Here is a 25,326-nt window from a genome sequence, read left to right as displayed (position 1 = left end):
TGCTTTCAAATTAGTCAGTACATGTTCATCCTTTTCAGCTTGGAGTAACTACGTAATCAAGTACTTAAAAGTTGCAACATCCAGGCGCACCCCTTTGTGATCATAGTTTCAAACGTCTCTTGTGCTTTGTGCCTTTGTCTGCCAGTCCAATTCTACAAAATCCCTATGCATTCATGTTTTTTTATTCATCATCAGATCCATTATGTTTTCTGCTTCTTTTATCTTCCCTTCCTAACTCGAATACATCTGATTATCTGAGCGGATAATAAAAAAACGATCTACTCTCAAAACAAACACTCATACTTATGATTTTCTCACTATTTAGTAACACTATTTTGAATTATTCCTATTCAAAAGTAAAAAAAAAAAAATGAGTGTTCGACCAATTTATTGTCATTTCAACTCAAATGCAATTCTGAAATAACATAAACTAATTAAGGTGGCTAACTGAACTAAACTCGATTGGAATCAAAACTGAGGTTGATTTGAATGACACGTTGGTCAATCTCTGACACATATATAACCTGATAAAAAACAACTGACCCGAATGTCATGAAATGCAGAAACAACATACCCAATATCCAAAATGACTTGATTGGTCCAGTCTATTTATCCAATAAGTCTTGCTGCAGACCGGTAATATTCGGTCACAAGCCGAATACAGGGTAAAATGTGATCCATTTAAGACGAAATTATAACTATTAAAGTTAACAATTTTTTAAATTACAACGGTTTGTCATTAAAATGGTCACATTTTCTAATTAAAATGACGATATTTGACCGGTCTTCAACTTGTAGCAAAAAATGATCGTCTTTAATGAGAATTAGTTGAATCGTTTTTTAAAATAATGCTGAAAAATAAAATAATTATCGTTTCGGGTCGGAATAAAAGTTAATTGTCAAAATGGTGTCCAACTAGGATAGGAACACCCAAACCTAAAAAAATATTAACCCCAACCATATGCCCCCATATCCATCACCATTTTCACCCAACTTCATTCTAACCCCACCATTACCATTTACCACCACTACCACCACCACAATCACCACACCCCACCGCACCTACCAACCCGACATACCACACGCCTGCACCCACTGACCCAACCCATCCATCGCCGCGCCACAGTCATCGGAACACCACCGCGCCCACTATTCCAGACATCAGACCACCGCCGACATCCACCCCACCAATGCCACCGCCACTTCCATGCATCCTCAATCGACGCCGTCGTTTACCCAGACGTCGTTCACCTCCCCTAGGCCTTTCTTGCGTTTGTTGTGGACTGCTAGTTGTGTGGTGGTCGTTGGAAAATAGTGCTCGGTTTGGGTCAGTGGGTGCAGGCGTCGGGTATGTCGGGTGGTAGGTGCGTTGGGGTTTGGGGATTGTGGTGGCAATGGTGGGGTTAGAATGAAGTTGGGTGAAAATGATGATGGATATGGGGTATATGGTTGGGGTTATTTTTTTTTTTTAGGTTTGGGTGTTCCTATCCTAGGTGGACACCATTTCGACAATTAACTTTTATTCCGACCCGAAACGATAATTATTTTATTTTTCAGCATTATTTTAAAAAACGATTCGAATTAGTTTTATCCAATCCCAAGACCCAAATATATGTCACATTTAGGGTAAGATTATTGGTAGTCTTGAGATAAGACTTTGGTAAGTCTTGAGACAAGACTCATTTAAGACTACCAATAATCACCTTAGTCTTTACAAAGTCTTAATAAAGTTTTAAGTTGAGTCTTATAAATCCAAGACTCAACTTAAGACTTCGGATGAGTCTTGACCCCACATAAAGAAAAATTATCCAATGGGTGAACAACATGTGTCATTTCTTTTTGTTAAAATAATAAAGTTGAGTGAAAAAGTAGAGTCTGAGGTGAGTCTGACGGATACCGTATAAAGTCTGAGGTAAGCCTGAGATGAGTCTGAACAATAAAGAAATAATAAAAGTTAGTGAAAAACTGTTGTGGCAGAGTCTTAAGACTTTGGAGGGTCTGACCGGTAATCTCACCCTTAGCCTAGATGATCTAAACCGATTCGACCCGACCTTTGACCGACGTGCAAAGAATAATTTTCAAGTTCGAAAACAAAAATGGACGTCGCTGCCACCGATTAACACACAATGGAGTGAGGAATGAGCAACAAAAACAAGTCAAAAACATCAAAATCCCAAATCTCAACCCAGAAAAATGGAAAACAACAACACCAAAAAAATCCTACCAAAACTAACAGAATTACCAAATCAAACATTAGGGTTTATCAATTCACAAGGGTTTATAAATTCTTTCAATGATCATGCAAAACTTCAAGATTTATCCATGGAAATTGATTCTAAATGTACCCATCTTCAAAATCACCTTAATTACCTTCATACAACACTTTCATCCTTGTTAGTTTCCTCTATTTCTCATTCTATTCGATCAAAATCATCTCTTGATGATCTTATTGTTAATTTGGAGAATCTCAGCATCATTTCTTCTTATTGTATGTTATCCTTTTTAGTAGATTGTTTATTATATCGGTTTTTCTAACGTGTGCCCATAGCTTTTTATATCGGGTTTTCTAACGCATGCCAAAATGATTTATTGAAATGTTGTAAATTTTGATGGGTATTGTTGTTTTTGGTGGATTGACAGATGGTAATAGGGTAGAAAGAAGGAATGTTGAGAAAATGGTGGACAATGATTTGGGTTATATCGCAAGAGAGTTGCGACGTATTGATAACATTCGCCAGTATGCTGGTAAGTAGACTTGTATGTTTTTAATTTATGTGTTTTTTATGAGGTAAAAGTTTAATCTTGATTTGTAATTTGAGAATTTTGAAAACTTGAATTCTGTCTATTGCCAATTGTTGATGTATTGCTATAATCATTGTTTTTGAATGTTGACGAATGGTAGATTTCGTCACAAGTAGGACCAACCTAGTTCATTCTTTCGAATCTGTCCGTCTCATTGTAGACGGATGGTGACCCTCTCACAAAATGCAAGTGGGAGGGCACGTGGGGTATCCATTTTCCACCCACTTGCACTATCCACTTACATTTTGTGAGAGAAACGCTATTCGTCTTCAGCTTTAGACGGACACTGTTCGTCTTCAGCCTTTTTTGTATAGTGGGGTTACAGAGTGACCCGGCTAGGAGTGAGTATGGCTTCCCTAACCCATTTGCTTAATGATAATGGAGAGTGATTGGGATATGTAACTGTAACTGCCTGAATGGGTACCGAGTAAGGAGTAGTAAAAGAATGAGGTTACGTACTGGATACTGTATGTTTTACTCAGTGTCTTTCCTGAAAACAACGTCGTGGTGCTAGAATGCAGTGTAATCAGTCAGTTATTTGTATTGCTTGACAATTGACATGACTGGTTTCGATTCAAATTCTTGTCCTGTGGGTTTGTACTTGCTCCATTCCATTTATGTTTTCCCCATTTAGCGTTGGTAATCAAATGGTGCCAACCTTGACCCAACGGTTTCTCATAATATCCGACAATTACATCCTTGTATGATGATAATATGAAAATAGTTGGTTTGAAGATTTCAACATGACCGATTTTACGTTGCAGATCAACATAATAATTTGAAGAAATTGAGGTCAAAGTTGAAATAAGCTGACCACCAAAGTAAATGGGGATAATGAATTTCGTATGGATGTAATAAAGCAGACGCAACATAAATGTATTTTGAAACATAATGCAAACTTTAATGTATCAGAGGCCGGGGTAAAGTTGGAAGCTTTGGTTGGAGATCTTGAAGACGCAGCATTATCTGCTCTAAGTCGGCACACTGGACATACGTTTTCGAGATCCCGTCAAAATTCATCGATCCCGGGAGTAATTGCCTAGTTTGCTCTGCTCTCCTTCCTTTCATGCATTTGCCATATATTCTGCTCACATAAACATGAAAAAACAATTTTTTGGAAAGGAGGAGGAAATATTTGGAAATTGGAATAACATGCATCTGAACTGGCAGATCAATGTGATACTACAAGGGGTCTTGGAAAATTCATTAAAAAAAAAAATTCATAAATCATTTTGCTCATATTTGGTGCTGAAAGAATTAAAATCTACCGTATAAGTTTTGTACAACGTCACCAATTTTCAACTGAACACCATAAACATTTTTTCCCAGGTCCGCTTTTGCATCTAAGTACTGTTTTTTTCTTTTTAATTTATCTTTTTATTTTTTTGTGGAGGCGTAGGACTTAAATGGGAGCCTCAGTAATGTTCACTGGGCTGTAAAGGCAATCAACGGAATCGAGGAAGTTCTGCTGGATGTAATGAAAGCCCACCCACAATGGTCTAATCTCTTGAAGACCGTTGATGGCAGAGTCGATAAAATATTATCTAGGCTAAGGCCGCAAGTCATTGCTGATCATCGCAGTCTTCTTGCTTCTCTGGGATGGCCTCCCAAACTTGTGACCACAAGCATGCAAACTGGGGATGCCACAGGTATCCCAAATCCCTTGGTTCTGATGAAAGGAGAGAAGAAAGAAAGCTACTCTCAAAGTTTTCTTGCTCTTTGTGCATTGCAACACGTTCATTTACGAAGAGAAGAACGACACCGTCTTATATTGGGCCAAAAGAAGCAAACAAATTTTCGGCTTTGGGCCATTGATGAGCTTGTCACGCCAATTGCATCCAAAATTGAACATCATTTGTCTAAATGGACAAGTCAGCCTGAACTCATGTTTGCGCTTGTTTACAAAGTTACACGTGATTTTATCCAAGGAGTCGACGATGTTTTACAGCCTCTAATTGATAGGGCAAGGCTACTGAGTTGTAGCGCAAAGGAAGCTTGGGTATCTGCAATGGTGCAAGTTCTCTCGAACTTCTTAGCGAAAAACATGTTCCCTGTTTTTGCTGTTAGATACCGAGATAAATCCACTCAATCAGATGTTATTTCATCCTGGCTGAATCTGATCGACCACATTGTGAAATTCGATAAACAAATGCAATCCTTTGTTAGTTCAGAAACATATTTATTCATGGCCGGGCCATCAATAGAACTCGTCAGAAGTATGTCGGCATTGTCGTTGTTTTGTGATAGGCCTGATTGGCTCCATATTTGGGCCAAGGTAGAGCTCAAGGATGCCTGGAATAAACTAAAAGCTGAACTGAAGGATGAAAAAGCTTGGTCATCTGGTAGGAAACTTGGAAATAGTCGAAATATAGAGAAAGGAATTGAACAGTACTGTCTTTCTACAGGGGAAGATCATAAAGCTCCGCAAGTTGCAGAATTTGTCCTCAAGACAACAGGGGAATTGATCCAAAGATGCCAGACGTTGCCAGGTACAACTCATCCCTACAACATTCCCGTAATGCCTCTATAGTCCAACAGATTGCTGGGTTAAGGGAGTCAAATGTGTGCAGCCTTACCCCCGTGGAAGGGGCTGTTTTATATGAGCATAATGCAAATTGCTTTGAGAAAGGGATCAAATGACCATACTACCTCCATCTCATCTATGTTTCTCTCGTTGACTTTCGTAGTTAACTTTAACCTTTAGTTTCTCACTATATACATTGGTACAATTTTTTCTGGAAAGATAATATGAATGTAGTTTACTTTGAACAAAAAATGACGAATTTGGCAATATTGCACCTTCACGTATATTTGGAGAAACTAATGGTCAAAGTTGACTATCGAAGTTAAAAAAACAGACCATATAAATGGGATGTATGGAGGTAGTACTTTACAATAAAGAAGCATAGCCGGTTTATTGAGCCATTTTGATTATTTCAGGTACAGCTCGTCGAATCCAATTTATTAAATCTGCACCAGTCAAGTTCCTTTGGCAGTTCGTCAAAATTTTGCTGGCAAGGCATTCTAGCACTGAATTTCCGACGTATGATGTAGAAGAAACCCTGATTAGGGTTTGTCAATTGGTCAATGCTGCAAGGTTTTCTGAGTTCAAACTGCGGGAATGGAGCGATGATGTGGATATTTTGGAGCTGACTCTTGTTGAAATGGGGAATGATACTAATAGCCTCTTTTTTCATGAAGAGGTTGAAAGCTTAATTGAGATGGAGACAAATTGGCTCATGGAAATAATCACACACATTCTCCGACACTTCCAGGACGCCTCGTCCTGCTACTTCCACGATATGAGGGAGTTTGAGCTAACCTTATCGGCATCCAATGACAATTTATTCGTTTCCAGTGATCTTGTTGTCGGATTGGATAACTTAAGAGACATGCTTCTTCTAGTCAAGGAACATCTAAATGCTACCGACTTCTTGGACACCTGGCGTAATGTAGCTGAAGGGTTAGACCATTATATCTTTCACAGCATTATGTCAGCCAACATTCGTTTTTCCGAGGAGGGGGCTAAACAGTTTACAACCGATATTGAAGGGCTATTCCTTGTTTTCAAGGCCTTCTGTTCACGCCCAGACGCATTTTTCCCAAACATTCGAGATTTTCTGAAGCTCCTGAGATTGGGTAAAGAAGAGGTGACAGGTTTACAGTCTACCCTCTTAGATAGTGCAAAATGTTCGGACTGCTTGTTATCTCATGGTATTTCAAGTTTATCATTTGATCAGGCATTGAAAATCTTGAACAGTATAATTTTTTCGGCCTGAAAAAACTGTGCTAACTGCTACAGTAGCTTTTTGTTCTTGACTTCTTGTTAAGTTTCTAGTGAAAATTGAGCTGCGAGAACCGAGTATATACTGACTGAAGCACTGGTTTTCAGGATTACATGCTCGGAAACAAAAAAAAAAAAAAAAACTATCTTAGGCTATGAAGTATGCACCTATGCCTGTCGGTCCAAGTATTGTCCACCCTGACCACCCATATCCTAGGGCGGAGCAACACCAGATATCGGTTCTAAAATCATGAATTTTGAGGATTCAGATCCGATCTGAATAATTCGGATATTTGAAAATCCAGTATTCGAAAATCCGGATATCCAGATTTCAAGAACCGGATCCGATCTGGTTTGAAGGCAGAATAGAGTCGGCTTCAGCCTGGAATGGGAAGGTCTCAAAAGGACAATTCAGTCCATAACGCCATCGCTTGCATAATTTACACATATCAAAACCGCAAATTTTACATCCCCTATCTACTAAAAAAATAGGTGGTTCTAAACGTTTTCCCTCCAAAAACATTTTTTAAATAAGGAAGCTAATTACAATTGCGTCAATTTATTAATAAATAAAGAAACTAATAATTATATTTTATTTCATTAAATTATTATCTTTTCATTAAAATTAAATCTTTCCATCTAATTATTATTTGGTATCAAATATCCGGTTTTAAAATTTCTCAATCCACATCCGATCCATTTTAATCGGGAATATTCATATCGGATATCGATATTCAGATTTTTCAATTCGGATTTCAGATCGAACTCGGATAAAAAATTCGTATCGGATGTGTTTACTAGCCCTACTAAATCTAAATTTTATAATACATGTGAAAAATAGTGATACTGAAACTCATTAGTGAGGACTGAGGAGTGACTAATAACGATCTCAATCTTGAGTATTGTTCCGGGTGTAATTTCGGAGCAGTGTTGTGACCACGTAAGCTTGTAGAATGACGTCGTTGCTTGTCTCTTCCTTTCACTCTTTCCTGTTTAAGATGAACAAACTGAGGGCTCGGCTTGGGGCCGAACGTACTCACTCCGACGCTCAAGTCAGTAAACTTAGAGAGATAAGTTGTGTGTTACTTGGCAAAGTATATTGTAGAGAGATAAGGGAGTTTATACCAGATTATTATGGTTTTCGGATATTATCAGATGATTTTCTCAATGAGAGGTGATGAGTATTTATAGACTTTCACCTTTTGTCACGTAGTGGCCAAGTGGCTAGCAGGTGGAAAGACTATCTTACCCTCGGCCGAGGGACCCATGCCGGGACGGCAGGCCTGGTTGACTCAATGCCGAGGGGACTGGATGTGAGTACGTGGATATGCTTCTCGGCTGGCTAGTTGCCTAGCCGAGACCAAGTGGTAAAGCATTTGCGTCGATTAATTTGTTAATATGTTGACTTGCTGTCTTTTAGCTTTGACCTTGCTCAATATGTTGACTCGGTCAGCGGGTGCAGAATATGCCCATCAAGTATGAAGTATGATAATAGTGAATAATACACGTGAAATAGTGAATACCGAAACTCAATACCGGGCTGACTAAAAACGATCTCAATCTTGAATATTCGGGAGTCGGGAGTCGGGAGTCGGGAGTCTCGTACTCAACACACCATCCTTGGCTCCCCAAATTGAAGAGCTTCCTCTTTTCATCATACTTTCCTTAATAATTCAAACTCAAAAACGAGGAAATTCAATTTTCCCTCTTTTTCGCGGAAACCCTAGCTTCAATGGCTGGCGCTGCTACTGGTCAGCTCAATCTTCACGAATCACCATCATGGGGTTCTCGTAGCATCGATTGTTTCCAGAAATTGGAACAAATTGGTGAAGGCACTTACGGGTAATTTCTCCCTTTTTTCAATTAATTGTTTCTAATTTTTAAATTCCTCTTTTTCAATCATCTTGTTCTATCAGAAAATCCAATTTCTGTTTTTTTTTTTGGGAATTTTATATTTGAAATTTTGGGATAGTTCTTAATCAAGTGTTATGCAAGTTTTGTAATTGTGGCTTCTTTTGATGTGAAAATTCGTTTATATATCGCAAAATTTATGATGTATTTGTGACTGTGAGAGGAGAATGATTTGAACTTAATGGAAGGTTAATTAATTGGGTTTGATTCAATTAGACTGGGTTTTAGTCTCGTTGTTTTATGTAATTATAAGACTTTATCTAAGAGTACAATGTGTATGTGGTATGTTTTAAGTAGAGCTCCATGTGTAGGTACAGGCCACAATTTGAAGATTGTAATTCAAATGAAGAATTGGTGGTTTCTTTGTGTTTATTTTCGGGAATTAGTTGCCTGTTTATTGAGCTTTTTTAGGTCTGTTTAGCTTTCTTGGATGGTTTTAAGGTGGCGGGCAATTTGATCGAACTCTCGTTAAATTTTTGGTATCTTTGGCTTCTGTCGCTTTTCTTGGGGTCTGAAGTCGAACTGATTTTGTGGAAACTTAAATCACCAAGGCACACCGTGCAGATAAGGTGCAGCTATTGTTAGAATTGACTTCGTTTCTTTAATTCCTGGATAACAGTCTTTAATACCCGTGTTCGACCAGTGGTAAAGCTTAACTGATTTTGCGCGATACCTTAAATGTATTTCGAAATTTGTTTTTATGTTTTCTCCAACAAGTTGAATAGATCTTGAGTCTCCCTTATTCTGTTTTTCTTTAGGGCTCAGCATTTCCTTACTGGATTTAAAATCTTTACTGTCCTCATTTTTATCTCTATTGTATGTGTGAGAAATTAGCTCACTGTATGTTTTGTGGCTCTTTTTTACCCCGTGATTTCCCCACTTGCAGGCAAGTTTACATGGCTCGGGAAATTGAAACTGGAGAAATTGTTGCTTTGAAGAAAATAAGAATGGACAATGAGAAGGAAGGGGTAAGCGTTGATGCAGTATTGGTTGTTAAAACAGTTAATCCTACATTTTTTTTAATAATCGTTTGGTTTATGGATGGTTATAATGAACATATTGTTTTACAACTGGCTTGCAGTTTCCTATCACCGCCATACGTGAAATCAAGATTCTGAAGAAGCTGCATCATGAGAATGTAATTAAGCTAAAAGAGATTGTGACATCTCCAGGTAAATATATGAGCAATTTGAAACTGCTGTTCACATTACTGACCATTGGCTTGCTTATAATTTATATTGCACGCTTCTTTCCAGGTCCTGAAAAAGACGAGCAAGGGAGGCCAGGCAAGTAGCATTTTGGCTGGTCTTTATGTGTTCTATATGCCACATGCTTCCTTAGTTTGGAAAAGTGTGCCCAACTCAATGCTCATTGACGCACGATCCAAAACGTCTTGGACTCTTGGGGGCGCCTTTAGTGTGCCCTGTGCATAAGGCGCAGCAAGCAATGCGTCCTAATATGCATATTCCATATTTTTGTTGTCTTCTTTTAGCTCTTCTAGTTTGCCCTTCCCTTTGCCCATCGTTTATAGTGTTCATGTTAATATTTTATTTTGAAAATCAACTTTGCTTGCAAAAATGGTGCACCTCTTGTGCTTGATATTTGCGCTTTATCCCTCATGGGCACTAGCCCTCTTATCTTGGCGTGCCTTGTGCTTTTTTAAACTTGGCTCTTCTCAGTCCTCGATGTTGTTTCTGAAATTGGAATTCCCTGCTCTTCCACAGATGGTAATAAATACAAAGGTGGCATCTACATGGTTTTTGAGTACATGGATCATGATTTAACCGGTCTTGCTGATCGTCCTGGGATGAGATTTTCTGTTCCACAGATTAAGGTACTATGGCTAGTCTAAGTATCCTTCTGAAATCCCTATACTAGGTTCTGCATTTTTATCGAGTAAATTAACTTAAATGACACTGCTTTTGTGAATTTCAGTGTTACATGAGACAGCTTTTGACAGGACTCCACTACTGTCATGTAAATCAAGTACTTCATCGCGACATCAAAGGTTTATTGATGTTACCAATTCTCAGTTTGTTCCTTGACTTCCAGATGTGAATTAATCACTGTATATTTTATAATTATTGCAGGTTCAAACCTTCTTATAGACAACGAGGGGATGTTAAAACTTGCAGATTTTGGTCTCGCCCGTTCCTTTTCAAGTGATCATAATGGGAATCTCACCAACCGTGTCATTACACTTTGGTATAGGTATGTAATTACATAATTGATCCGATGGATGATGTTGACCTGAGAAGTTTCTTAATCATGTTGCTTGCTTATCTTCTGCCGTTTTCATTTGACTGCATTTGGTTATTAATTATGTTTGATTTTTACTGAAACAGGCCTCCAGAATTGCTGCTTGGTAGTACAAGGTATGGTCCTGCTGTTGATATGTGGTCAGTTGGATGTATCTTTGCAGAGCTTCTCCATGGCAAACCAATCTTTCCTGGGAAAGATGAGGTATGTAGAAACTGATTTAAATGAGTGCTGGACTAATTAGTGTTTCCTCTTGCAAAATTGTCATTACTTTAGGGCAATTTCTTTACCTTTTCAGGGTGATTTTTTTTTGTGGGCACGTGGGGGTGGGGAAACAAGGGCAATTATGTATATTGTCGATCCACAACAGCATCTCCGGTGCCTCAACGGCCTCCATCTGTGGCGGGGTAGGGGGTAGGTGTCCGTTATATGCAGTTTGTCACGTGTTAAAACAGTGAAGTTGTTTTGGTGTGATGTATGTTGTCGCTTTCAGTTCCAAAAAATGATCTTGCCATTCATACAAGGAAAACTCTGTATCTAAACACTCGCACACTGTTGTGCATCCTACTGATTTCTGATTAATTTGAGCCTTGCATCGTTGTAGCCAGAACAAATAAACAAGATTTTTGAATTATGTGGAGCTCCAGATGAGGTCAACTGGCCAGGTGTTACAAAGCTCCCATGGTACAGCAATTTTAAGCCAAACAGGCCAATTAAAAGGCGTCTCCGGGAGTACTTCAGACAGTAAGTCTTTATCTTATCACTTGCCACTGGTCATTAATATATTCGTTGTCGATAGTGACTTATTATACTCTTTTGGTAGCTTTGATCGCCATGCTTTAGAGTTGCTGGAGAAGATGCTGGCTCTGGATCCAGCACAGGTTGGTTGATTAGCTCTCATAAACATCAAACATCGTTTTTTTATTCCTTCTGTTAAAGGGAAAACTCTAGCTATCATCTTGTTGCTTGCAAAGGCCAACCATTTTGTTGTTAATAGGCTGTCACTTGCTGCAAAAGTTGTACTCCCTCGTTTCTTTGATTCTTTCTAACAAAGAACTTCAGGAATACATTATAAACAATATTGGGTTTATTGCGTTTATTTTCACTCTCCCAGTCCTACTTGTATCCAGAGTAAAGAACAGCTTTGTCATTTTCTATAAATATTAAACTAATAAAGTAGTCTAAATATACATCTCAAAACTAGACTCGGAAGATTTCAAAGAAACAGAGGGAATATTTTTAAAACAAGTTGATCAGTGCTATATTCCATATCCTCAATTTCTCAGTCACTCAATAATCCAATTCATCCAATGCCAATGCAGAGGATCTCTGCCAAGGATGCACTTGATGCTGAGTACTTCTGGGCTGATCCACTGCCTTGTGATCCTAAAAGGTTATCTTCGTTTCATTTATTTTATCTTTGCATTCCATTTCATTTCATTTATCTTTGCGTTCCACGTATGCTCATTTTGTGATCTAAACTAATCCAACTGCATTTTTATTCCAATTGAGCTTAAGAATCGCTGTTTTCTGGTTGTGGATTATGATGGAATAAAACAAAATGAACTAAACTTGCCGCACTTCCTTTGAAGTGTCGTTAAAATGGAATACAATGGACTGAAATATGAAGTTCAGGAGGTATACAGTTACCAGTTTGGATTTGTTTGGTTTGGTTATCGCTCCCACTCTTGGGGGAATGAAGTAAGAACTTGGAGGACAGTGATGTCTGAGATTACAGGGGTTGGAATAGAATTAGGATCACTTAAGTATCAAACTCCATTCCAAAACCTGATAAACATCGACGTGGATCATATCCATTCCAATTTCCAAAACACTCAACCAAACTCACTCAATGTTAAGTAGCAGTAAGGCAGACTGGGCAGTCTACATCCAACTCCACTTACCCGCCATAGGCGGGACCATGTGAGGCACATGCGTAATGTTGCTGAAAAACTTATTCCCTGGTTGGACAGTTTGCCAAAATATGAAGCCTCCCATGAGTTCCAAACAAAGAAGAAACGTCAGCAGCAACGACAGCATGAAGAAGCAGCAAAACGTCAGAAACTTCAGCACCCACCACCACACACTCGCCTTCCACCCATTCAACAGACTGGGCAGACCCGACCCGGACCCAACCAGCCCATGCATGGGTCTCAACAGTCCGGTCCCCCCAATTCAGGCCATCACTATGGGAAATCCAGAGGACCTTCTGGAGGTTCAAACAGATATCAACAGAGTGGAAATCCCAGTGGGGGTTATGGTCACTCTAATCGTCCGAGTCAAGGTGGTGATAGAGGATATGGTAATGCCCCTTACCAACAGGGGCGTGGCCAGCCGTATGGTTCGAGTGGAATGCCCGCCGGTCCACGTGGTGGTGGAGGCACTGGTTATGGAAGTGGACCAAATTATCAGCAAGGTGGTCCTTACGGTGGTTCAGGTACGGGACGGGGATCAAATATGATGGGCGGCAACAGAAATCAACAGTATGGTTGGCAGCAATAGTGTTGAAACGCTGGACTCTAACAAAAGGTTGAATCATGCTAGAAGACGAGGAGCTGAAAATCGTAAGAAATTCCTCTATTCCTCATTTAGAGTGCTCTAGGTGCTTTAGTACAACTCATGTCATAAACCTGAAGTTGTCGAATGCTTGAAGAGTCGGGATAGGTATTGAAACCATGTTCGCTGGTCTGTAATCTCAAGTATCAAACGAGATTGTTCGAACAACAAATTGTGTAGATGTACGCACATAGTTGTGGATTTTTTTACATATAGAAAATTCAGTCTTGTTATCCTAGTAAAAAAAGGTAAAAAAAAAAGAGGAAAGCCCTTTAGGATCAGCTTTATTCTGCCGATAGTATACTAACCCCCTTCCCCCTTCCTTTTGTCCCACTGGTTATTTCTGAGGGATCCAGCTTGTAATATACTCCGTCCTCAGTATGTGTAATGCTTATCATGCTGTGAAATGAAGTTCCAAGTTCTCGATTTGCATATGTTCATTTTTGGTTTACACCATTCGATTCAGTCTGTATTTAAGTTAAATACGGCCACATGAGAGGTAAAACTCTCGTCCAGAGTGTTGACATTGCTTCGTTCCTGGAGAACCTAACTTAAGAACTTTGGTTGAAACTAAGTCGATTTCTATTCTTAGTTATGTCTGCTGTAGTAGCTTCTTTAAAGTTTCAAGTTTTACTGGTATTTTTCCGTGTACACTGTCATCATGTTACTGAACCTCGGATATATATAATGATGAAATTTGGTGCAAGTTTTAGTATCAAATTCAATTGTTCAAATATTTGTTGAACTATTTTCTTATTGTTGTTTTCTAATTTCTTTCGGACAAATGAAACATTGGTATGACAGTGTCGGGATATTCGGAGAGTCGGGATAACAGCCATCTCAAAACAAATGTAACTTATTTAGTTTTCTTTATTTCTCATTGGCTTTACTGGCTACACGAGCTCACATCTGTTGAATTTCAGGGATATTCTCTCGTGTACCCCTTAATTTTTTCGTTTTCTAAAATGTACCTTTCTTTTCTTGCAAAAAAAAACTTTGACCGTCAATAACTTTTGGCTACAAGTTTAGAATACGATAAAACTTTTTTTTTTTCAATTGACCGTCTTTAAGAGGTCTTCAGTTTGAAAAAGAATTCACCGACGTCTCAGCTCGTAGTCGGGAATTATGGCCGGTCAAAATTTATTCGTTAAAAAATAAAAGATTTGACCAACCATAACTACCGGCTACGAATTCAAAAAGCGGTGATTTTTTTTTTTCAAATTAAAGACCTTGATGAGATAATTGGTTTGAAAAAAGATAGTCGGTCAAAGTTTTTTTTTTGTGAAAAACGAAGAGCACACCTTAGAAAACAAAAAAGTTGAGGGGTATACGAGAGAATATAAATAGCAAACTATATTTGGTAAAAATTTCATGTTATATATATACCTCTAACTTTACATTTTTTATTGCGAGTTTTATACAAACTAAATGACTAATTCACACTCTCTCCTTTTTATTCCTCCTTAATTTTGCTGCAGCAGTGCCGTTTTTCTGTTTTTCTACCAGCAACCCAGAAACATTGTCATCCAACCATTTGTGCTTCTTCTCCTCTCTACCGCGAAATTTATATACCGAAACTTGTCACAAAATCTTGAAAAAAATTAGATTATAAGGTGTAAGGCGGAGGTTTGGGCAGGTCTTTGACGATACCACAGAGGATGGCATTGTCAGGGAGGTTGTACTCATCTCGGAGCACACGTTCAGCGCTTGGAACGCTGATGTAGAGTTGCTGCCCTAAGTAGGCTCGCTCCGAACACTCGTTCCTTAAGCTCCACATTCCTACATTGTCAAATGTTAACAGTATTGCAGCCCAAGACCTTGGATACACTTGAATGTTGTTCTTGCTTACTGCATCCAATAGGTTGTAGTTCTTCCTCTTCTCCGGACTCCATGTTCCCACCTCGATCCTGTATTTGAGATTGAAATCGTGTTTTTCGTTTCAAAATGACAATTAAATTGACATTTTATCAATGCTTTAAAGACTCGAGTAACCTTCATGATATAAGAAGCATATTTAATTTATGTCAAAATCCATAGTTGTTTTCGTTACCTTCTTGTATTGTGAAGTAACCGAGTATCATAACTATCATTGTATTTTATGACGCAATTTTCATTTTTAGTCATCGGAAGACAATTTCTCCGATTTTATAAGCGTTTAGTAGACTTGTCAAAACTCGACCCGACCCGAAAACCTGACCCGCCAGACCCGTTTTTAGGTTACAGACCCGTTTTTTCGACCCGTGACCCGTTTGACCCGAACCCGAAATGACCCGTTATTTTAGGGTCGAGACCCGACCCGAACGGGTCGACCCGTTGGGTCAAAGGTAAATCAAGAATTTTATTAAAATATTAATATTTATATATTATATTTGAAAAAATAGTTAAAAAAATATTTTTTTTTATTACTTAAAATTACAAAAACAACTAAAAAGTTAATTTTATATAACTTTTATAATATTTAATAATAAAATAGTTATTAAAAAAAAATTATTTTAATAATTATGTCAATATAATTAATGTAAACGTTGAATATGATTAAAATATTAATTTTAAATATGATTTACATTTTTAAAAAATATTTTTTTAATTAAAAAAAGCGTTTAAAAAAGGCGTTAGAAATTATTTCTTGACCCGTATTCTGACCCTAACCCGACCCGTGACCCGTATCTAACCCGACTCGTGTTCGACCCGACCCATATTCTGACCCGACCCATATCCTGACCCGACCCGCCCGACCCGTTTGACAGGTCTAGCGTTCAGGCACCTGACAAATGTCGTTATATTTATGTAGTCCATAACAAATCGGAATATATAAAATCAGTGGCGTTTCTAGGATCTTCGTATTGGGGGTTCGAGTTTATATAGAATTTTATTTTTCTCGAACCCCCAATGGCCCAATTCATATTCTTCTTATTTTTATATATTTCTTTTCTGGCATCAGTGGGGTTCACATGAACCCCACTAGAAACGCCTCTGTATAAAATTGCTCGAAGATAAACAATGCAACGAAAGCAAGAAACTTACGCGACAGGGAAGAAAGAGTAGCCAGCCAAATGCCAAGATTGAACACTCTTCTCATGGTTCTCAAGGATGATTTCAATATAATCGCGGTGAGTGAAATTAAGCACAATTGGTTCAATACCAATTTTATCAAGCTGATCTATATTTGCAGGAGGAGTATCCGCAATCACATCGTACTTAAACACCTTCTCCGGCACTTTATAATACTCGGCTAATTTAAATGGTGTTTCCGGGTCAGTGTGTGAGACACCGTTGATGGCGTACCTTAGCTTGCCATCAACGGTTCCGGCTGTGTTAGCCAGCTTAACGGTTCTAGTTATGTTGATCTGACCATAATGGTATGACCCCTGTGGGTTTGGCCTAGCTGCATTCGAGGTTAGGTTCCACTTGAAAGACTGGAATTGGTTTAGCGACCAAGCCCATCCGGATGGAGCATCGGGTAGGACGTTGGATGCGGGTCCCTTCCCGTTTTCATACCGGATTTTGGCCGTGCTTTGGAGGTGGTACTTGGTAAACCTGGTCGAACAAAGGTTATATATGTTGTTAGTACGAGAAAAAGGATTACGTATCTGAGGTAGTATAGTTTTTGAGCATATATACATTTTTTCTAAGCATATTATCATTTATAAATATAGTTTTTGAGTAATATTATATTTTTTTAGTGTAATGTTTTAGTAAATGTGCTCAAAAAGTTTATACTAAAGCAGAACTCAAAAACTTTAAAATAAAACTCAGAAAATAAACAATAAGAGGTACTACCTCAGATGTATAGTCTATGAACTGTTGTTAGTACCTCTGCGTTTTATTTTATTTTCCAATGTAAACGATTTTAACCATTATTCTCTCGTATACCCCTAAACTTTTTCGTTTTCTAAGGTGTACCCCCCGTTTTTCACAAAAAAAATTTGACCGACAATAATTCTCTGTTACGAGTTAAGAAAACGGTAATTTTTTTTTTCAAACCAATTATCTCGTCAAGGCCTCAAATTTGAAAAAAAAAATTCACCTCTTTTTGAACTCGTAGCCAATAGTTATGGTTGGCCAAAGCGTTTTTAATGAATAAACTTTGACCGACCATAATTCCCGACTACGAGTTGAGACGTCGGTGAATTCTTTTTCAAACTGAAGATCTCTTATAGACCGTCAATTTGAAAAAAAAAAGTTTATCGTATTCTGAACTTGTAGCCAAGAGTTATTAACGGTCAAAGTTTTTTTTTTGCAAGAAAAGAGGGATAAATCTTAGAAATTGAAAAAGTTAAGGGATACACCAGAGAATATCCTTATATATTTTTTCGAAAAAATGACGAAATGAGGAAATTTTTTTACCACTCGTACGAAAACATATGACATTTTACATTGCATTCTTGCGTATATACACATTTTTTCTAAGCATATTATCATTTATAAATATAGTTTTTGAGTAATATTATATTTTTTTAGTGTAATGTTTTAGTAAATGTGCTCAAAAAGTTTATACTAAAGCAGAACTCAAAAACTTTAAAATAAAACTCAGAAAATAAATAAGAGGTACCTCAGATGTATAGTCTATGAACTGAGGTTATTAGTACCTCTGCGTTTTATTTTATTTTCCAATGTAAACAATTTTAACCATTATTCTCTCGTGTACCCCTAAACTTTTTCGTTTTCTAAACTGTACCCCTCGGTTTTCACAAAAAAAACTTTGACCGACAATAATTCTCTGTTACGAGTTAAGAAAACAGTAATTTTTTTTTTCAAACCAATTATCTCGTCAATGCCTTGAATTTGAAAAAATTTTTTTACCTCTTTTTGAACTCGTAACCAGTAGTTATGGTTGGTCAAAGCTTTTTTAATGAATAAACTTTGACCGACCATAATTCTTGACTACGAGTCGAGACGTCGGTGAATTCTTTTTCAAACTGAAGACCTCTTATAGATCGTCAATTTGAAAAAAAAAATTATCGTATTCTGAACTTGTAACCAAGAGTTATTAGCGGTCAAATTTTTTTTTGGCAAGAAAAGAGGGATAAATCTTAGAAATTGAAAAAGTTAAGGAGTACACGAGAGAATATCCCTATATCTTTTAAAAAATGACTAAATGAGGAAATTTTTTTACCACTCGTACGAAAACATATGACATTTTACTTTGCATTCTTGCGTATATTTGAAGAAATTAATCGTCAAAAATGGATATTTAAGTCGGAGACTAGGAATCAAATTAAAGACGGGTTTATTACCTGACGGATGCGACCATATAATAGTCCTTAGGATCTTGATCAGCAGTAACAAGAACACCAAAACATTGACCAAGATGAACATCAATTGAATCATAAACATTTTGGACCGTATGTGATCCCTCCATTTCGACAACCTTCATCTTATGGCCTTGAATTCGGAAATTCAATGAATTTTTTAACCCAACATTACATATTCTATACTTGTAAGTTTTACCGGGCTTCATGGTAAAAAGAGGCTCTTCTTTTTCATCTCCAACTTTACCTTGTTTACCATTAATTAGTACACCATCTGGCCTACTTAAGGACCGGCCTTCATCTAAGGTCTTCCTTAGCGTGGCGTGGCTTTTTTTGTACCAATCCCCGATGAGAACCGTGTAGTCGTCCTCTGGGTCAGCGTAGGGGACCGGGATTAGGAGTCGACTATTGATACGTAGACCCCCGAACCCTCCACCGGCCCTTTGGAAGCCGGTGGTCGGGTAATAAAAGTAGCTTCCTATTTGATCTTTTACTTGGAATCGGTATGTGTAGTTTGTGCCCGGTGCAATCGGGCACATTGTTCCTAATGTACCGTCTTGCCACGAGTTTTTCCTTTGTTGAATTCCGTTCCTATTAAAAATACGCAAAATATTTAAATTAACGGAAATAATTTTTTATAAACGAAATATATGAATTAGAACTAGTTTTATTACCCGTGAAAATCACGAGTTATCTCTAGGAAAATTAAAAATTTAGAATATATAATGGGTATGTACTACCGTACCATGTGAATAGTAATGGCTCGTCGAGCTTGTTAAAGACATTGAGGACGATATTGTTGTTAGTCGTGGTATTCAAATTAGGTCCCGGAAATTGGCCGTTAATTAGAATAACTTGTTGAGGTACGCCTAAGGGCGATTGTGTACCATATGTAACGTGCCATTCGAAAAACAAGTATGGATCTTCCGAATGAACGACCGATAATATTGTACAAAATAATACTAATAATAATAATAATAATGAGGATGATAATTTGATCCCTTCACCCATATTTGTTTGATGTATAATAATTTTTTTTGCAAGATTAATTAAAATTGAAGATGTTTGTTTTATAAGAAAATGCTTCAAATGACAAGCTAGCAACCGCATTAATCTCCATGCATGTAATTGATTGATCTTCCTATCATTATGCATTTCCTTCCAATGAATTTCTATTTTAAGTCTCTTAATTTTGACTCCATTTCTACATAAAATATGTGCCTCATATGCAATTTATGGATTATACCACCACTTATACCAGTTGTACGGTGTAAAATCTGAGCTTTGTAATAAAGTATCCGAGTTTTTCATTTTTTCCATTTTATTATTTTTTCTTAAATCCACCCAAAATAAAAAGCAGGATATTATTTTTTTAAAGTCTAACAAAGCGCGTACTTAGTTGCATCAATAAAGACGGGGGATTTTGAATCCGAGACCTATTATCCACAATACCATTGTCTTAACCAGGCCACTATATTAAAACATCTTCGATGAAAAGTAGGATAATATAAATGAGAAGGCGGAAGAATATAAATAGGGGGATAGGAGACTAATTTACCAATGATTGTCTCAAACAAAAAATCTGTGTCGGTATTAACTATATTAAAACTTTAAATTTAGTGTTGAAAGTACTATCCTACATACGAACTATTAAAAAAATTAGAACATGTAATTGAATTGAGTGCATAATTTCTCTCAACTAATGAGGTAGAATGTAAGAAAAAAATGGCGACTATTAGAAAAAAAAAATGCTTGATAAGGGCAGGGGCGGATCCAGGAATTAAAAGTATGTAGGGCTAGGTCGAAGTCGGTTCTCAGTTGTCATGTGAAGTTATATGGTTGCATGTATGTAAACTCCACGTAGTTTATTATCGTAGCCTTGACCAAGGGTCTTTTGCCAAAATAGCCGTTTAACTCAAACTATTTTCCAAAATAACCATTCTATAAATTTAATTACCAATATGACCATCTAACTTATAAAGTTGTCATAAAAAAAAAGCTAAACAATTTTTTTCTTTTCAAATTTATTTATATTCCCTAAAAATAATACAAATATATAAAAATTACGAAAAAATTCTAAAAAACTGAAAAACAGTAATATTTCAATATTATTTTCGGAAAATTATCCATGAATCTACTTTTAATTTTTGAATGAAAGCCTATGATTTTTTCTTTTTAGTTTCACAAGAACATGTAAATATACTTTCATAAACTATTGTTTACAAAAAAAATAAGAAAATGCATTTATAAAAAAAAAATGCAATTTTCTTTCTAATTGCCAAAACAATGATAAACTTAAATAATTTTTTAAATTAAATTTGCATACTATGGTTAGTTACTTAGTTATAGTCATATTACTATGTTATATGGTTATTTTGGTAAATATAATGGACATATGGTCATTATGGTAAATAGTTTAGACCAAATGGTTATTTTGGCAAAAGACCCCTTGACCAATGGCAAAACCACTTTAATTAGAGTTATACTATACTAATTTTTTCTTATAAAAATATCCGAGCAAGTTTTTAAAAAGTATTTACTCGTATAAAAATATTTTCCAATGCTACCCACAATTTTGTTAATAATTGCTTAGTAAATTAAATTAACAAACCATCTTATCTTACTATCCCGTCTACCTTTTAAAAATACGGAGTATTCGTGTTTTTTTAATTGTTAAAATGACTAATACTAACCTTTTTGGAATTCAACTTAATGATGCAAGTATTTATTAGTAACTTTCTTTACAAACAAAGACCATATTATTACGATTTAATTAATGCGGCAACAAAAAAATAGGGAAAAACACAAGTTAAATACAAAGAGTATTGAAAGGACAAAAATAAGCAAAAATTGAAAGCAGTAGGTATCGAACCAGCGCCTAGCATCAATGCCACAACCTTATGATTTCACCTTTTACCAACTACACCACTCTATTTTGCTGAATATCTAATGAACTATAAGATTTTAACTCTGAAAATGGGTTGGGCTGTAGCCCATACAGCCCAGTAGCTGGATCCGCCCCTGGATAAGGGTATAAGTATGATAGTGATAAGGTATAAGCATGTCTAAGCAACAGATATAATCAAAATGTTATAAACATGATTAAGGATGATATAGAATAACTTGAAAAGATTAAAAGCATGATGTTGATAAGTGTATGAGTTAAAAGGGTGATATATGGAGTAATAACTTGAAAGGATAAAAAATGATACTTCGTAATAGTTTAATTATATAATGCGTCAATTATTAAGGTTGATAATAGAGAATCATTTGCTCTAAACGCTTGAATAATGTTAATTGTTTTTTATTCGTTTGTGGTTACTGTTTGGGCCAAAATTGGCATAGTGATTTGTTGAAGGACGAGCCCATTTGGTTGCTGCCTAAGGAGCTAGGCCGTGGGGATAAATCAAACACAAGGAGCCCAAGAGCAAGTGGAATCTGCCTAAGGAGTTGGGCCAAGGAGCGTGCAACGGTAGGAAGGCATGCTGTCAAAGGATGCCCATGTTTTGGAAAGCCGCCAGGGAGGCTTTAGGGAGAATTCAAGGAAATTAGGGAGAATGGAGGAAGAAGATTCGTTTATGGAAAGAGTTGTGATAGAGCTAATATTCCTTACTATAATCCGGGTAGGATATATATAGGGTTCTTACCCTATAAATAGCCAATGAGTCAAACGAGAAAGGGCATTCAAGATCTCACGCATACACGCAACCTATTGTGCTAGCTAGATTTACATTCCGTCTCCATTGTACTCATTCTCTTATTAACAAAGCTAGTGCAATCCTTGGAAGGGTACCGTCCCTTCCCGCGGTCGTTTCCCACATTGGGTTTTCCGCGTCACCAAATCCCACGTGTCAATCTTTACTTACGTACTTAATTCCTTTATTCTGCATTAAACACGAACATACAATCAACATACAACGAGTAAGATCGCATTGACCTCGCTTAACCTAATTCGGTAAAAATTACCAAAACAGTTACAATTCATTTTAATTATTTTTTTGAGTACACATTTCTCTCATAATATGGATAATTTATATATTCAAACTTATACAATGCTGCAATTACAAATTTAAAATTTAATTATATAAGTATATATATATTATCTATATACGCACGGGTTCTAAGCTACTAATAGAGTAAAAGTGTTACCACATACTTTTTTTTGGTGGTACTCATCCACGGACGGGTTTTCCTCTTTCATGGACGTAAATGATCATTATACCCTTTTATTTTAATGAGTTTATTTACTATTTCATTCCAATTCAACTAGTTTTACCCCATGCAAAATTGCACGAGTTTGGTTATTAAACTTGTTATTACAAATTAAAAGTTTAACTAAGTTACACAATATTGAAATCAGAATCCCACAAAATCAAATTTTAAAGTACTAATCAATATCATACATAAATAAAAAGTAATAGAGTTTACACATAATTTAACGACAGTACAAAGTCGGTGTTTTGAAAATTATACTCCAAATTAATTGTTATAAGAGGCCTAATACTCCGTAATATTGAAATCAGAATCACACAAAATCAAATTTTAAAGTACTAATCAATATCATACATAAATAAAAAGTAATAGAGTTTACACATAATTTAACGACAGTACAAAGTCGGTGTTTTGAAAATTATACTCCAAATTAATTGTTATAAGAGGCCTAATAATATTGAAATCAGAATCACACAAAATCAAATTTTAAAGTACTAATCAATATCATACATAAATAAAAAGTAATAGAGTTTACACATAATTTAACGACAAAGACAAAGTCGGTGTTTTGAAAATTATACTCCAAATTAATTGTTATAAGAGGCCTAATAATATTGAAATCAGAATCCCACAAAATCAAATTTTAAAATACTAATCAATATCATACATAAATAAAAAGTAATAGAGTTTACACAATTTAACGACAGTACAAAGTCGGTGTTTTGAAAATTATACTCCAAATTAATTGTTATAAGAGGCCTAATTTGGAGGTTTAAGGTCAAATTTCAAATATGGAGGTTCATAATATCTTTTTAGAAACACAAAATCTCATTGAAGACGGACGATATCCGTCACAAGCTTGTGACGGATACCATTTCCTCTCACAAAATGCTCATTGAGAGGTGAGTGAGAAGCACATGAGGGGTGCCTCACCTTGTCCCTTCTCCCTTTTTGTGAGAGGTCACAAGCTTTGAGAGGTGAGTGAGAAGCACATGGGAGGTGCCCCACCTTGTCCCCTCTCCTTTTTTGTGAGAGGTCACAAGCTTGTGACGGGATTAGCCCGTCACAAGCAAGAATAGCTGTATTAGAAAAACGGGGTGTTAAAATCAACGGTTTTTTCCCATGGTACCCTCGAACTTTGTCAGATTACACATGGTACCCCTCATTTTAAGTTTCTGCATATGGTACCCCTGTGTTTACCTTTTTCTTTCCCAAAATACCCCTTAGCTGACTTCCGTCATAACTCCGTTAATACTTTGACTAATGACCTTTTTTTTTGTTATTAATACACTAATCCTCATATCCAATACACTAATTAATCCTAATTTTATACAATAAACTAACTTTAAAATCAATTCCCAAACCACATTATAATCATCTTCTTCAAAATCACCCAAAAAAACCTCCTTTTTCACCCACCACCATATGAACCACCATCATCATGGTTTAGCAAATCATTCACCCAAAACAATCCTCGATCCCGCCGCCGCAATCTGCATCATCATCCGACGTTGACGGGATTAGCGCTGTCAGAGAGAAACCCACAATCGATTTCCAAATCGATCAATTGAAAACCACCTACCTCGAACCTCCGTCGACAGAAAATGACGTGGCAACGGCGACGACAACGAACTGTTTCTCGCACCTCCGTCTTCTCCTTAACCAAACCCGCAACCACCTCCGTCTGAATTTGTTGGGTTTTCTGGGTTTGGTTTCATGATTTGTTGCAAATTTTCAGCTTCAAATTTAATGAATATTCTTGGGTTTATTCACTTATGATAGATTAGGTTAATTGGGGTTTATGGGTCGTGATTTCCCTTCAAATTTACAGCTTCAAATTTGAGTAATTGTTGATTTATGATGAATTAGGTTAATTGGGTTTTTGGGTTTTTCTGGGTTTTTCTGGGTTTTGGTGGTCATGGTGTTGTTGAAGGAGTGCGGAATGAGAGAGGAGGGAAAGAGGACAGAGGCCGTACGGTGGTGGGCGAAAGAGGAGGAGTATAGAATGGTGGTGGGTGAAAGAGGAGGAGTGCGGAATAAGAGAGGAGGGAAATAGGAGAGAGGCGGTAGTGGTGGGTTGTGGACTGGTTTGGCGACGTCGGCATGGTGGTGGTTGACGAGGACGGGGCATGTGGCCGCAGTTAAGAAGATGATGATGGTGGCTGGTATGGTGGTGGGTGAAAGGAGGAGTGCGGAATGAGAGATGAACATGATGATTAGAGTATTAAATAACATAAAAAAGGGTCATTAGTAAGAGTAAAGTAACGGAGTGATGACGGAATGTCAGCCAAGGGTATTTTGGGAAAGAAGAAGGTAAACTCAGGGGTACCATATGTAGAAAGTTAATTTGAGGGGTACCATGTGTAATGTGACAAAATTCGAGGGTACCATGGGAAAAAACCGTAAAATCAATAACAGTAAGTCGCCTTTGTGACGGGTATATTTGTCACAAGTTTGTGACGGGCCAAATATGACCTATATGGCTATAAGGTAGATAAAACAAAAATAAGAATGTATAAAAAATCACAAATAAATTGTCTTTATTTATCG

At 36.9% G+C, this 25,326-nt stretch overlaps 3 protein-coding genes across 3 annotated transcripts; 2 read left to right on the top strand and 1 right to left on the bottom strand.

Annotated features, from left to right (window-relative positions):
- Positions 1-2,102: 2,102 nt before the first annotated feature.
- Positions 2,103-6,660, top strand: LOC141657757 (RINT1-like protein MAG2L). The gene is made up of 5 exons (XM_074465093.1): positions 2,103-2,488; positions 2,641-2,745; positions 3,715-3,833; positions 4,202-5,291; positions 5,743-6,660. The coding sequence occupies exons 1-5, from the start codon at positions 2,194-2,196 to the stop codon at positions 6,579-6,581; spliced, it is 2,448 nt and encodes an 815-aa protein (XP_074321194.1). The 5' UTR covers positions 2,103-2,193; the 3' UTR covers positions 6,582-6,660.
- Positions 6,661-8,117: 1,457 nt separating this feature from the next.
- LOC141657756 (cyclin-dependent kinase C-2-like) lies at positions 8,118-13,740 on the top strand. Its single transcript, XM_074465092.1, has 12 exons — positions 8,118-8,428; positions 9,384-9,465; positions 9,579-9,669; positions 9,754-9,783; positions 10,222-10,331; positions 10,433-10,505; positions 10,588-10,708; positions 10,843-10,960; positions 11,361-11,500; positions 11,580-11,637; positions 12,079-12,149; positions 12,730-13,740. The coding sequence occupies exons 1-12, from the start codon at positions 8,319-8,321 to the stop codon at positions 13,256-13,258; spliced, it is 1,533 nt and encodes a 510-aa protein (XP_074321193.1). The 5' UTR covers positions 8,118-8,318; the 3' UTR covers positions 13,259-13,740.
- A 934-nt stretch (positions 13,741-14,674) lies between these two features.
- Positions 14,675-19,574, bottom strand: LOC141656216 (L-ascorbate oxidase homolog). The gene is made up of 4 exons (XM_074463059.1): positions 19,310-19,574; positions 18,550-19,155; positions 16,337-16,849; positions 14,675-15,219 (listed from the first exon to the last, which is right to left on the bottom strand). The coding sequence occupies exons 2-4, from the start codon at positions 19,101-19,103 to the stop codon at positions 14,919-14,921; spliced, it is 1,368 nt and encodes a 455-aa protein (XP_074319160.1). The 5' UTR covers positions 19,104-19,155; positions 19,310-19,574; the 3' UTR covers positions 14,675-14,918.
- Between the last annotated feature and the right edge of the window lie 5,752 nt (positions 19,575-25,326).

The sequence above is a fragment of the Silene latifolia genome, chromosome 5 (assembly GCF_048544455.1).
Source record: "Silene latifolia isolate original U9 population chromosome 5, ASM4854445v1, whole genome shotgun sequence".
Taxonomy (NCBI): Eukaryota; Viridiplantae; Streptophyta; class Magnoliopsida; order Caryophyllales; family Caryophyllaceae; genus Silene; species Silene latifolia.
The sequence above is the reverse complement of the archived record's forward strand: the minus strand, read 5'-3'. Positions and strand labels throughout refer to the sequence as shown.

Bases quoted from the DNA above. Each gene is read 5' to 3' on its own strand.
- LOC141656216 (XM_074463059.1), bottom strand. From the start codon at position 19,103: ATGTGCCCGATTGCACCGGGCACAAACTACACATACCGATTCCAAGTA. The intron at 16,850-18,549 runs GTAATAAACCCG...TTGTTCGACCAG, and splicing joins TATATGGTCGCATCCGTCAG to GTTTACCAAGTACCACCTCC. The intron at 15,220-16,336 runs GTAAGTTTCTTG...TCTCAAATACAG, and splicing joins TACTCTTTCTTCCCTGTCGC to GATCGAGGTGGGAACATGGA.
- LOC141657756 (XM_074465092.1), top strand. From the start codon at position 8,319: ATGGCTGGCGCTGCTACTGGTCAGCTCAATCTTCACGAATCACCATCA. The intron at 9,670-9,753 runs GTAAATATATGA...GCTTCTTTCCAG, and splicing joins AGAGATTGTGACATCTCCAG to GTCCTGAAAAAGACGAGCAA. The intron at 10,709-10,842 runs GTATGTAATTAC...TTACTGAAACAG, and splicing joins GTCATTACACTTTGGTATAG to GCCTCCAGAATTGCTGCTTG.
- LOC141657757 (XM_074465093.1), top strand. From the start codon at position 2,194: ATGGAAAACAACAACACCAAAAAAATCCTACCAAAACTAACAGAATTA. The intron at 2,489-2,640 runs GTATGTTATCCT...GTGGATTGACAG, and splicing joins CAGCATCATTTCTTCTTATT to ATGGTAATAGGGTAGAAAGA. The intron at 2,746-3,714 runs GTAAGTAGACTT...TTAATGTATCAG, and splicing joins TAACATTCGCCAGTATGCTG to AGGCCGGGGTAAAGTTGGAA.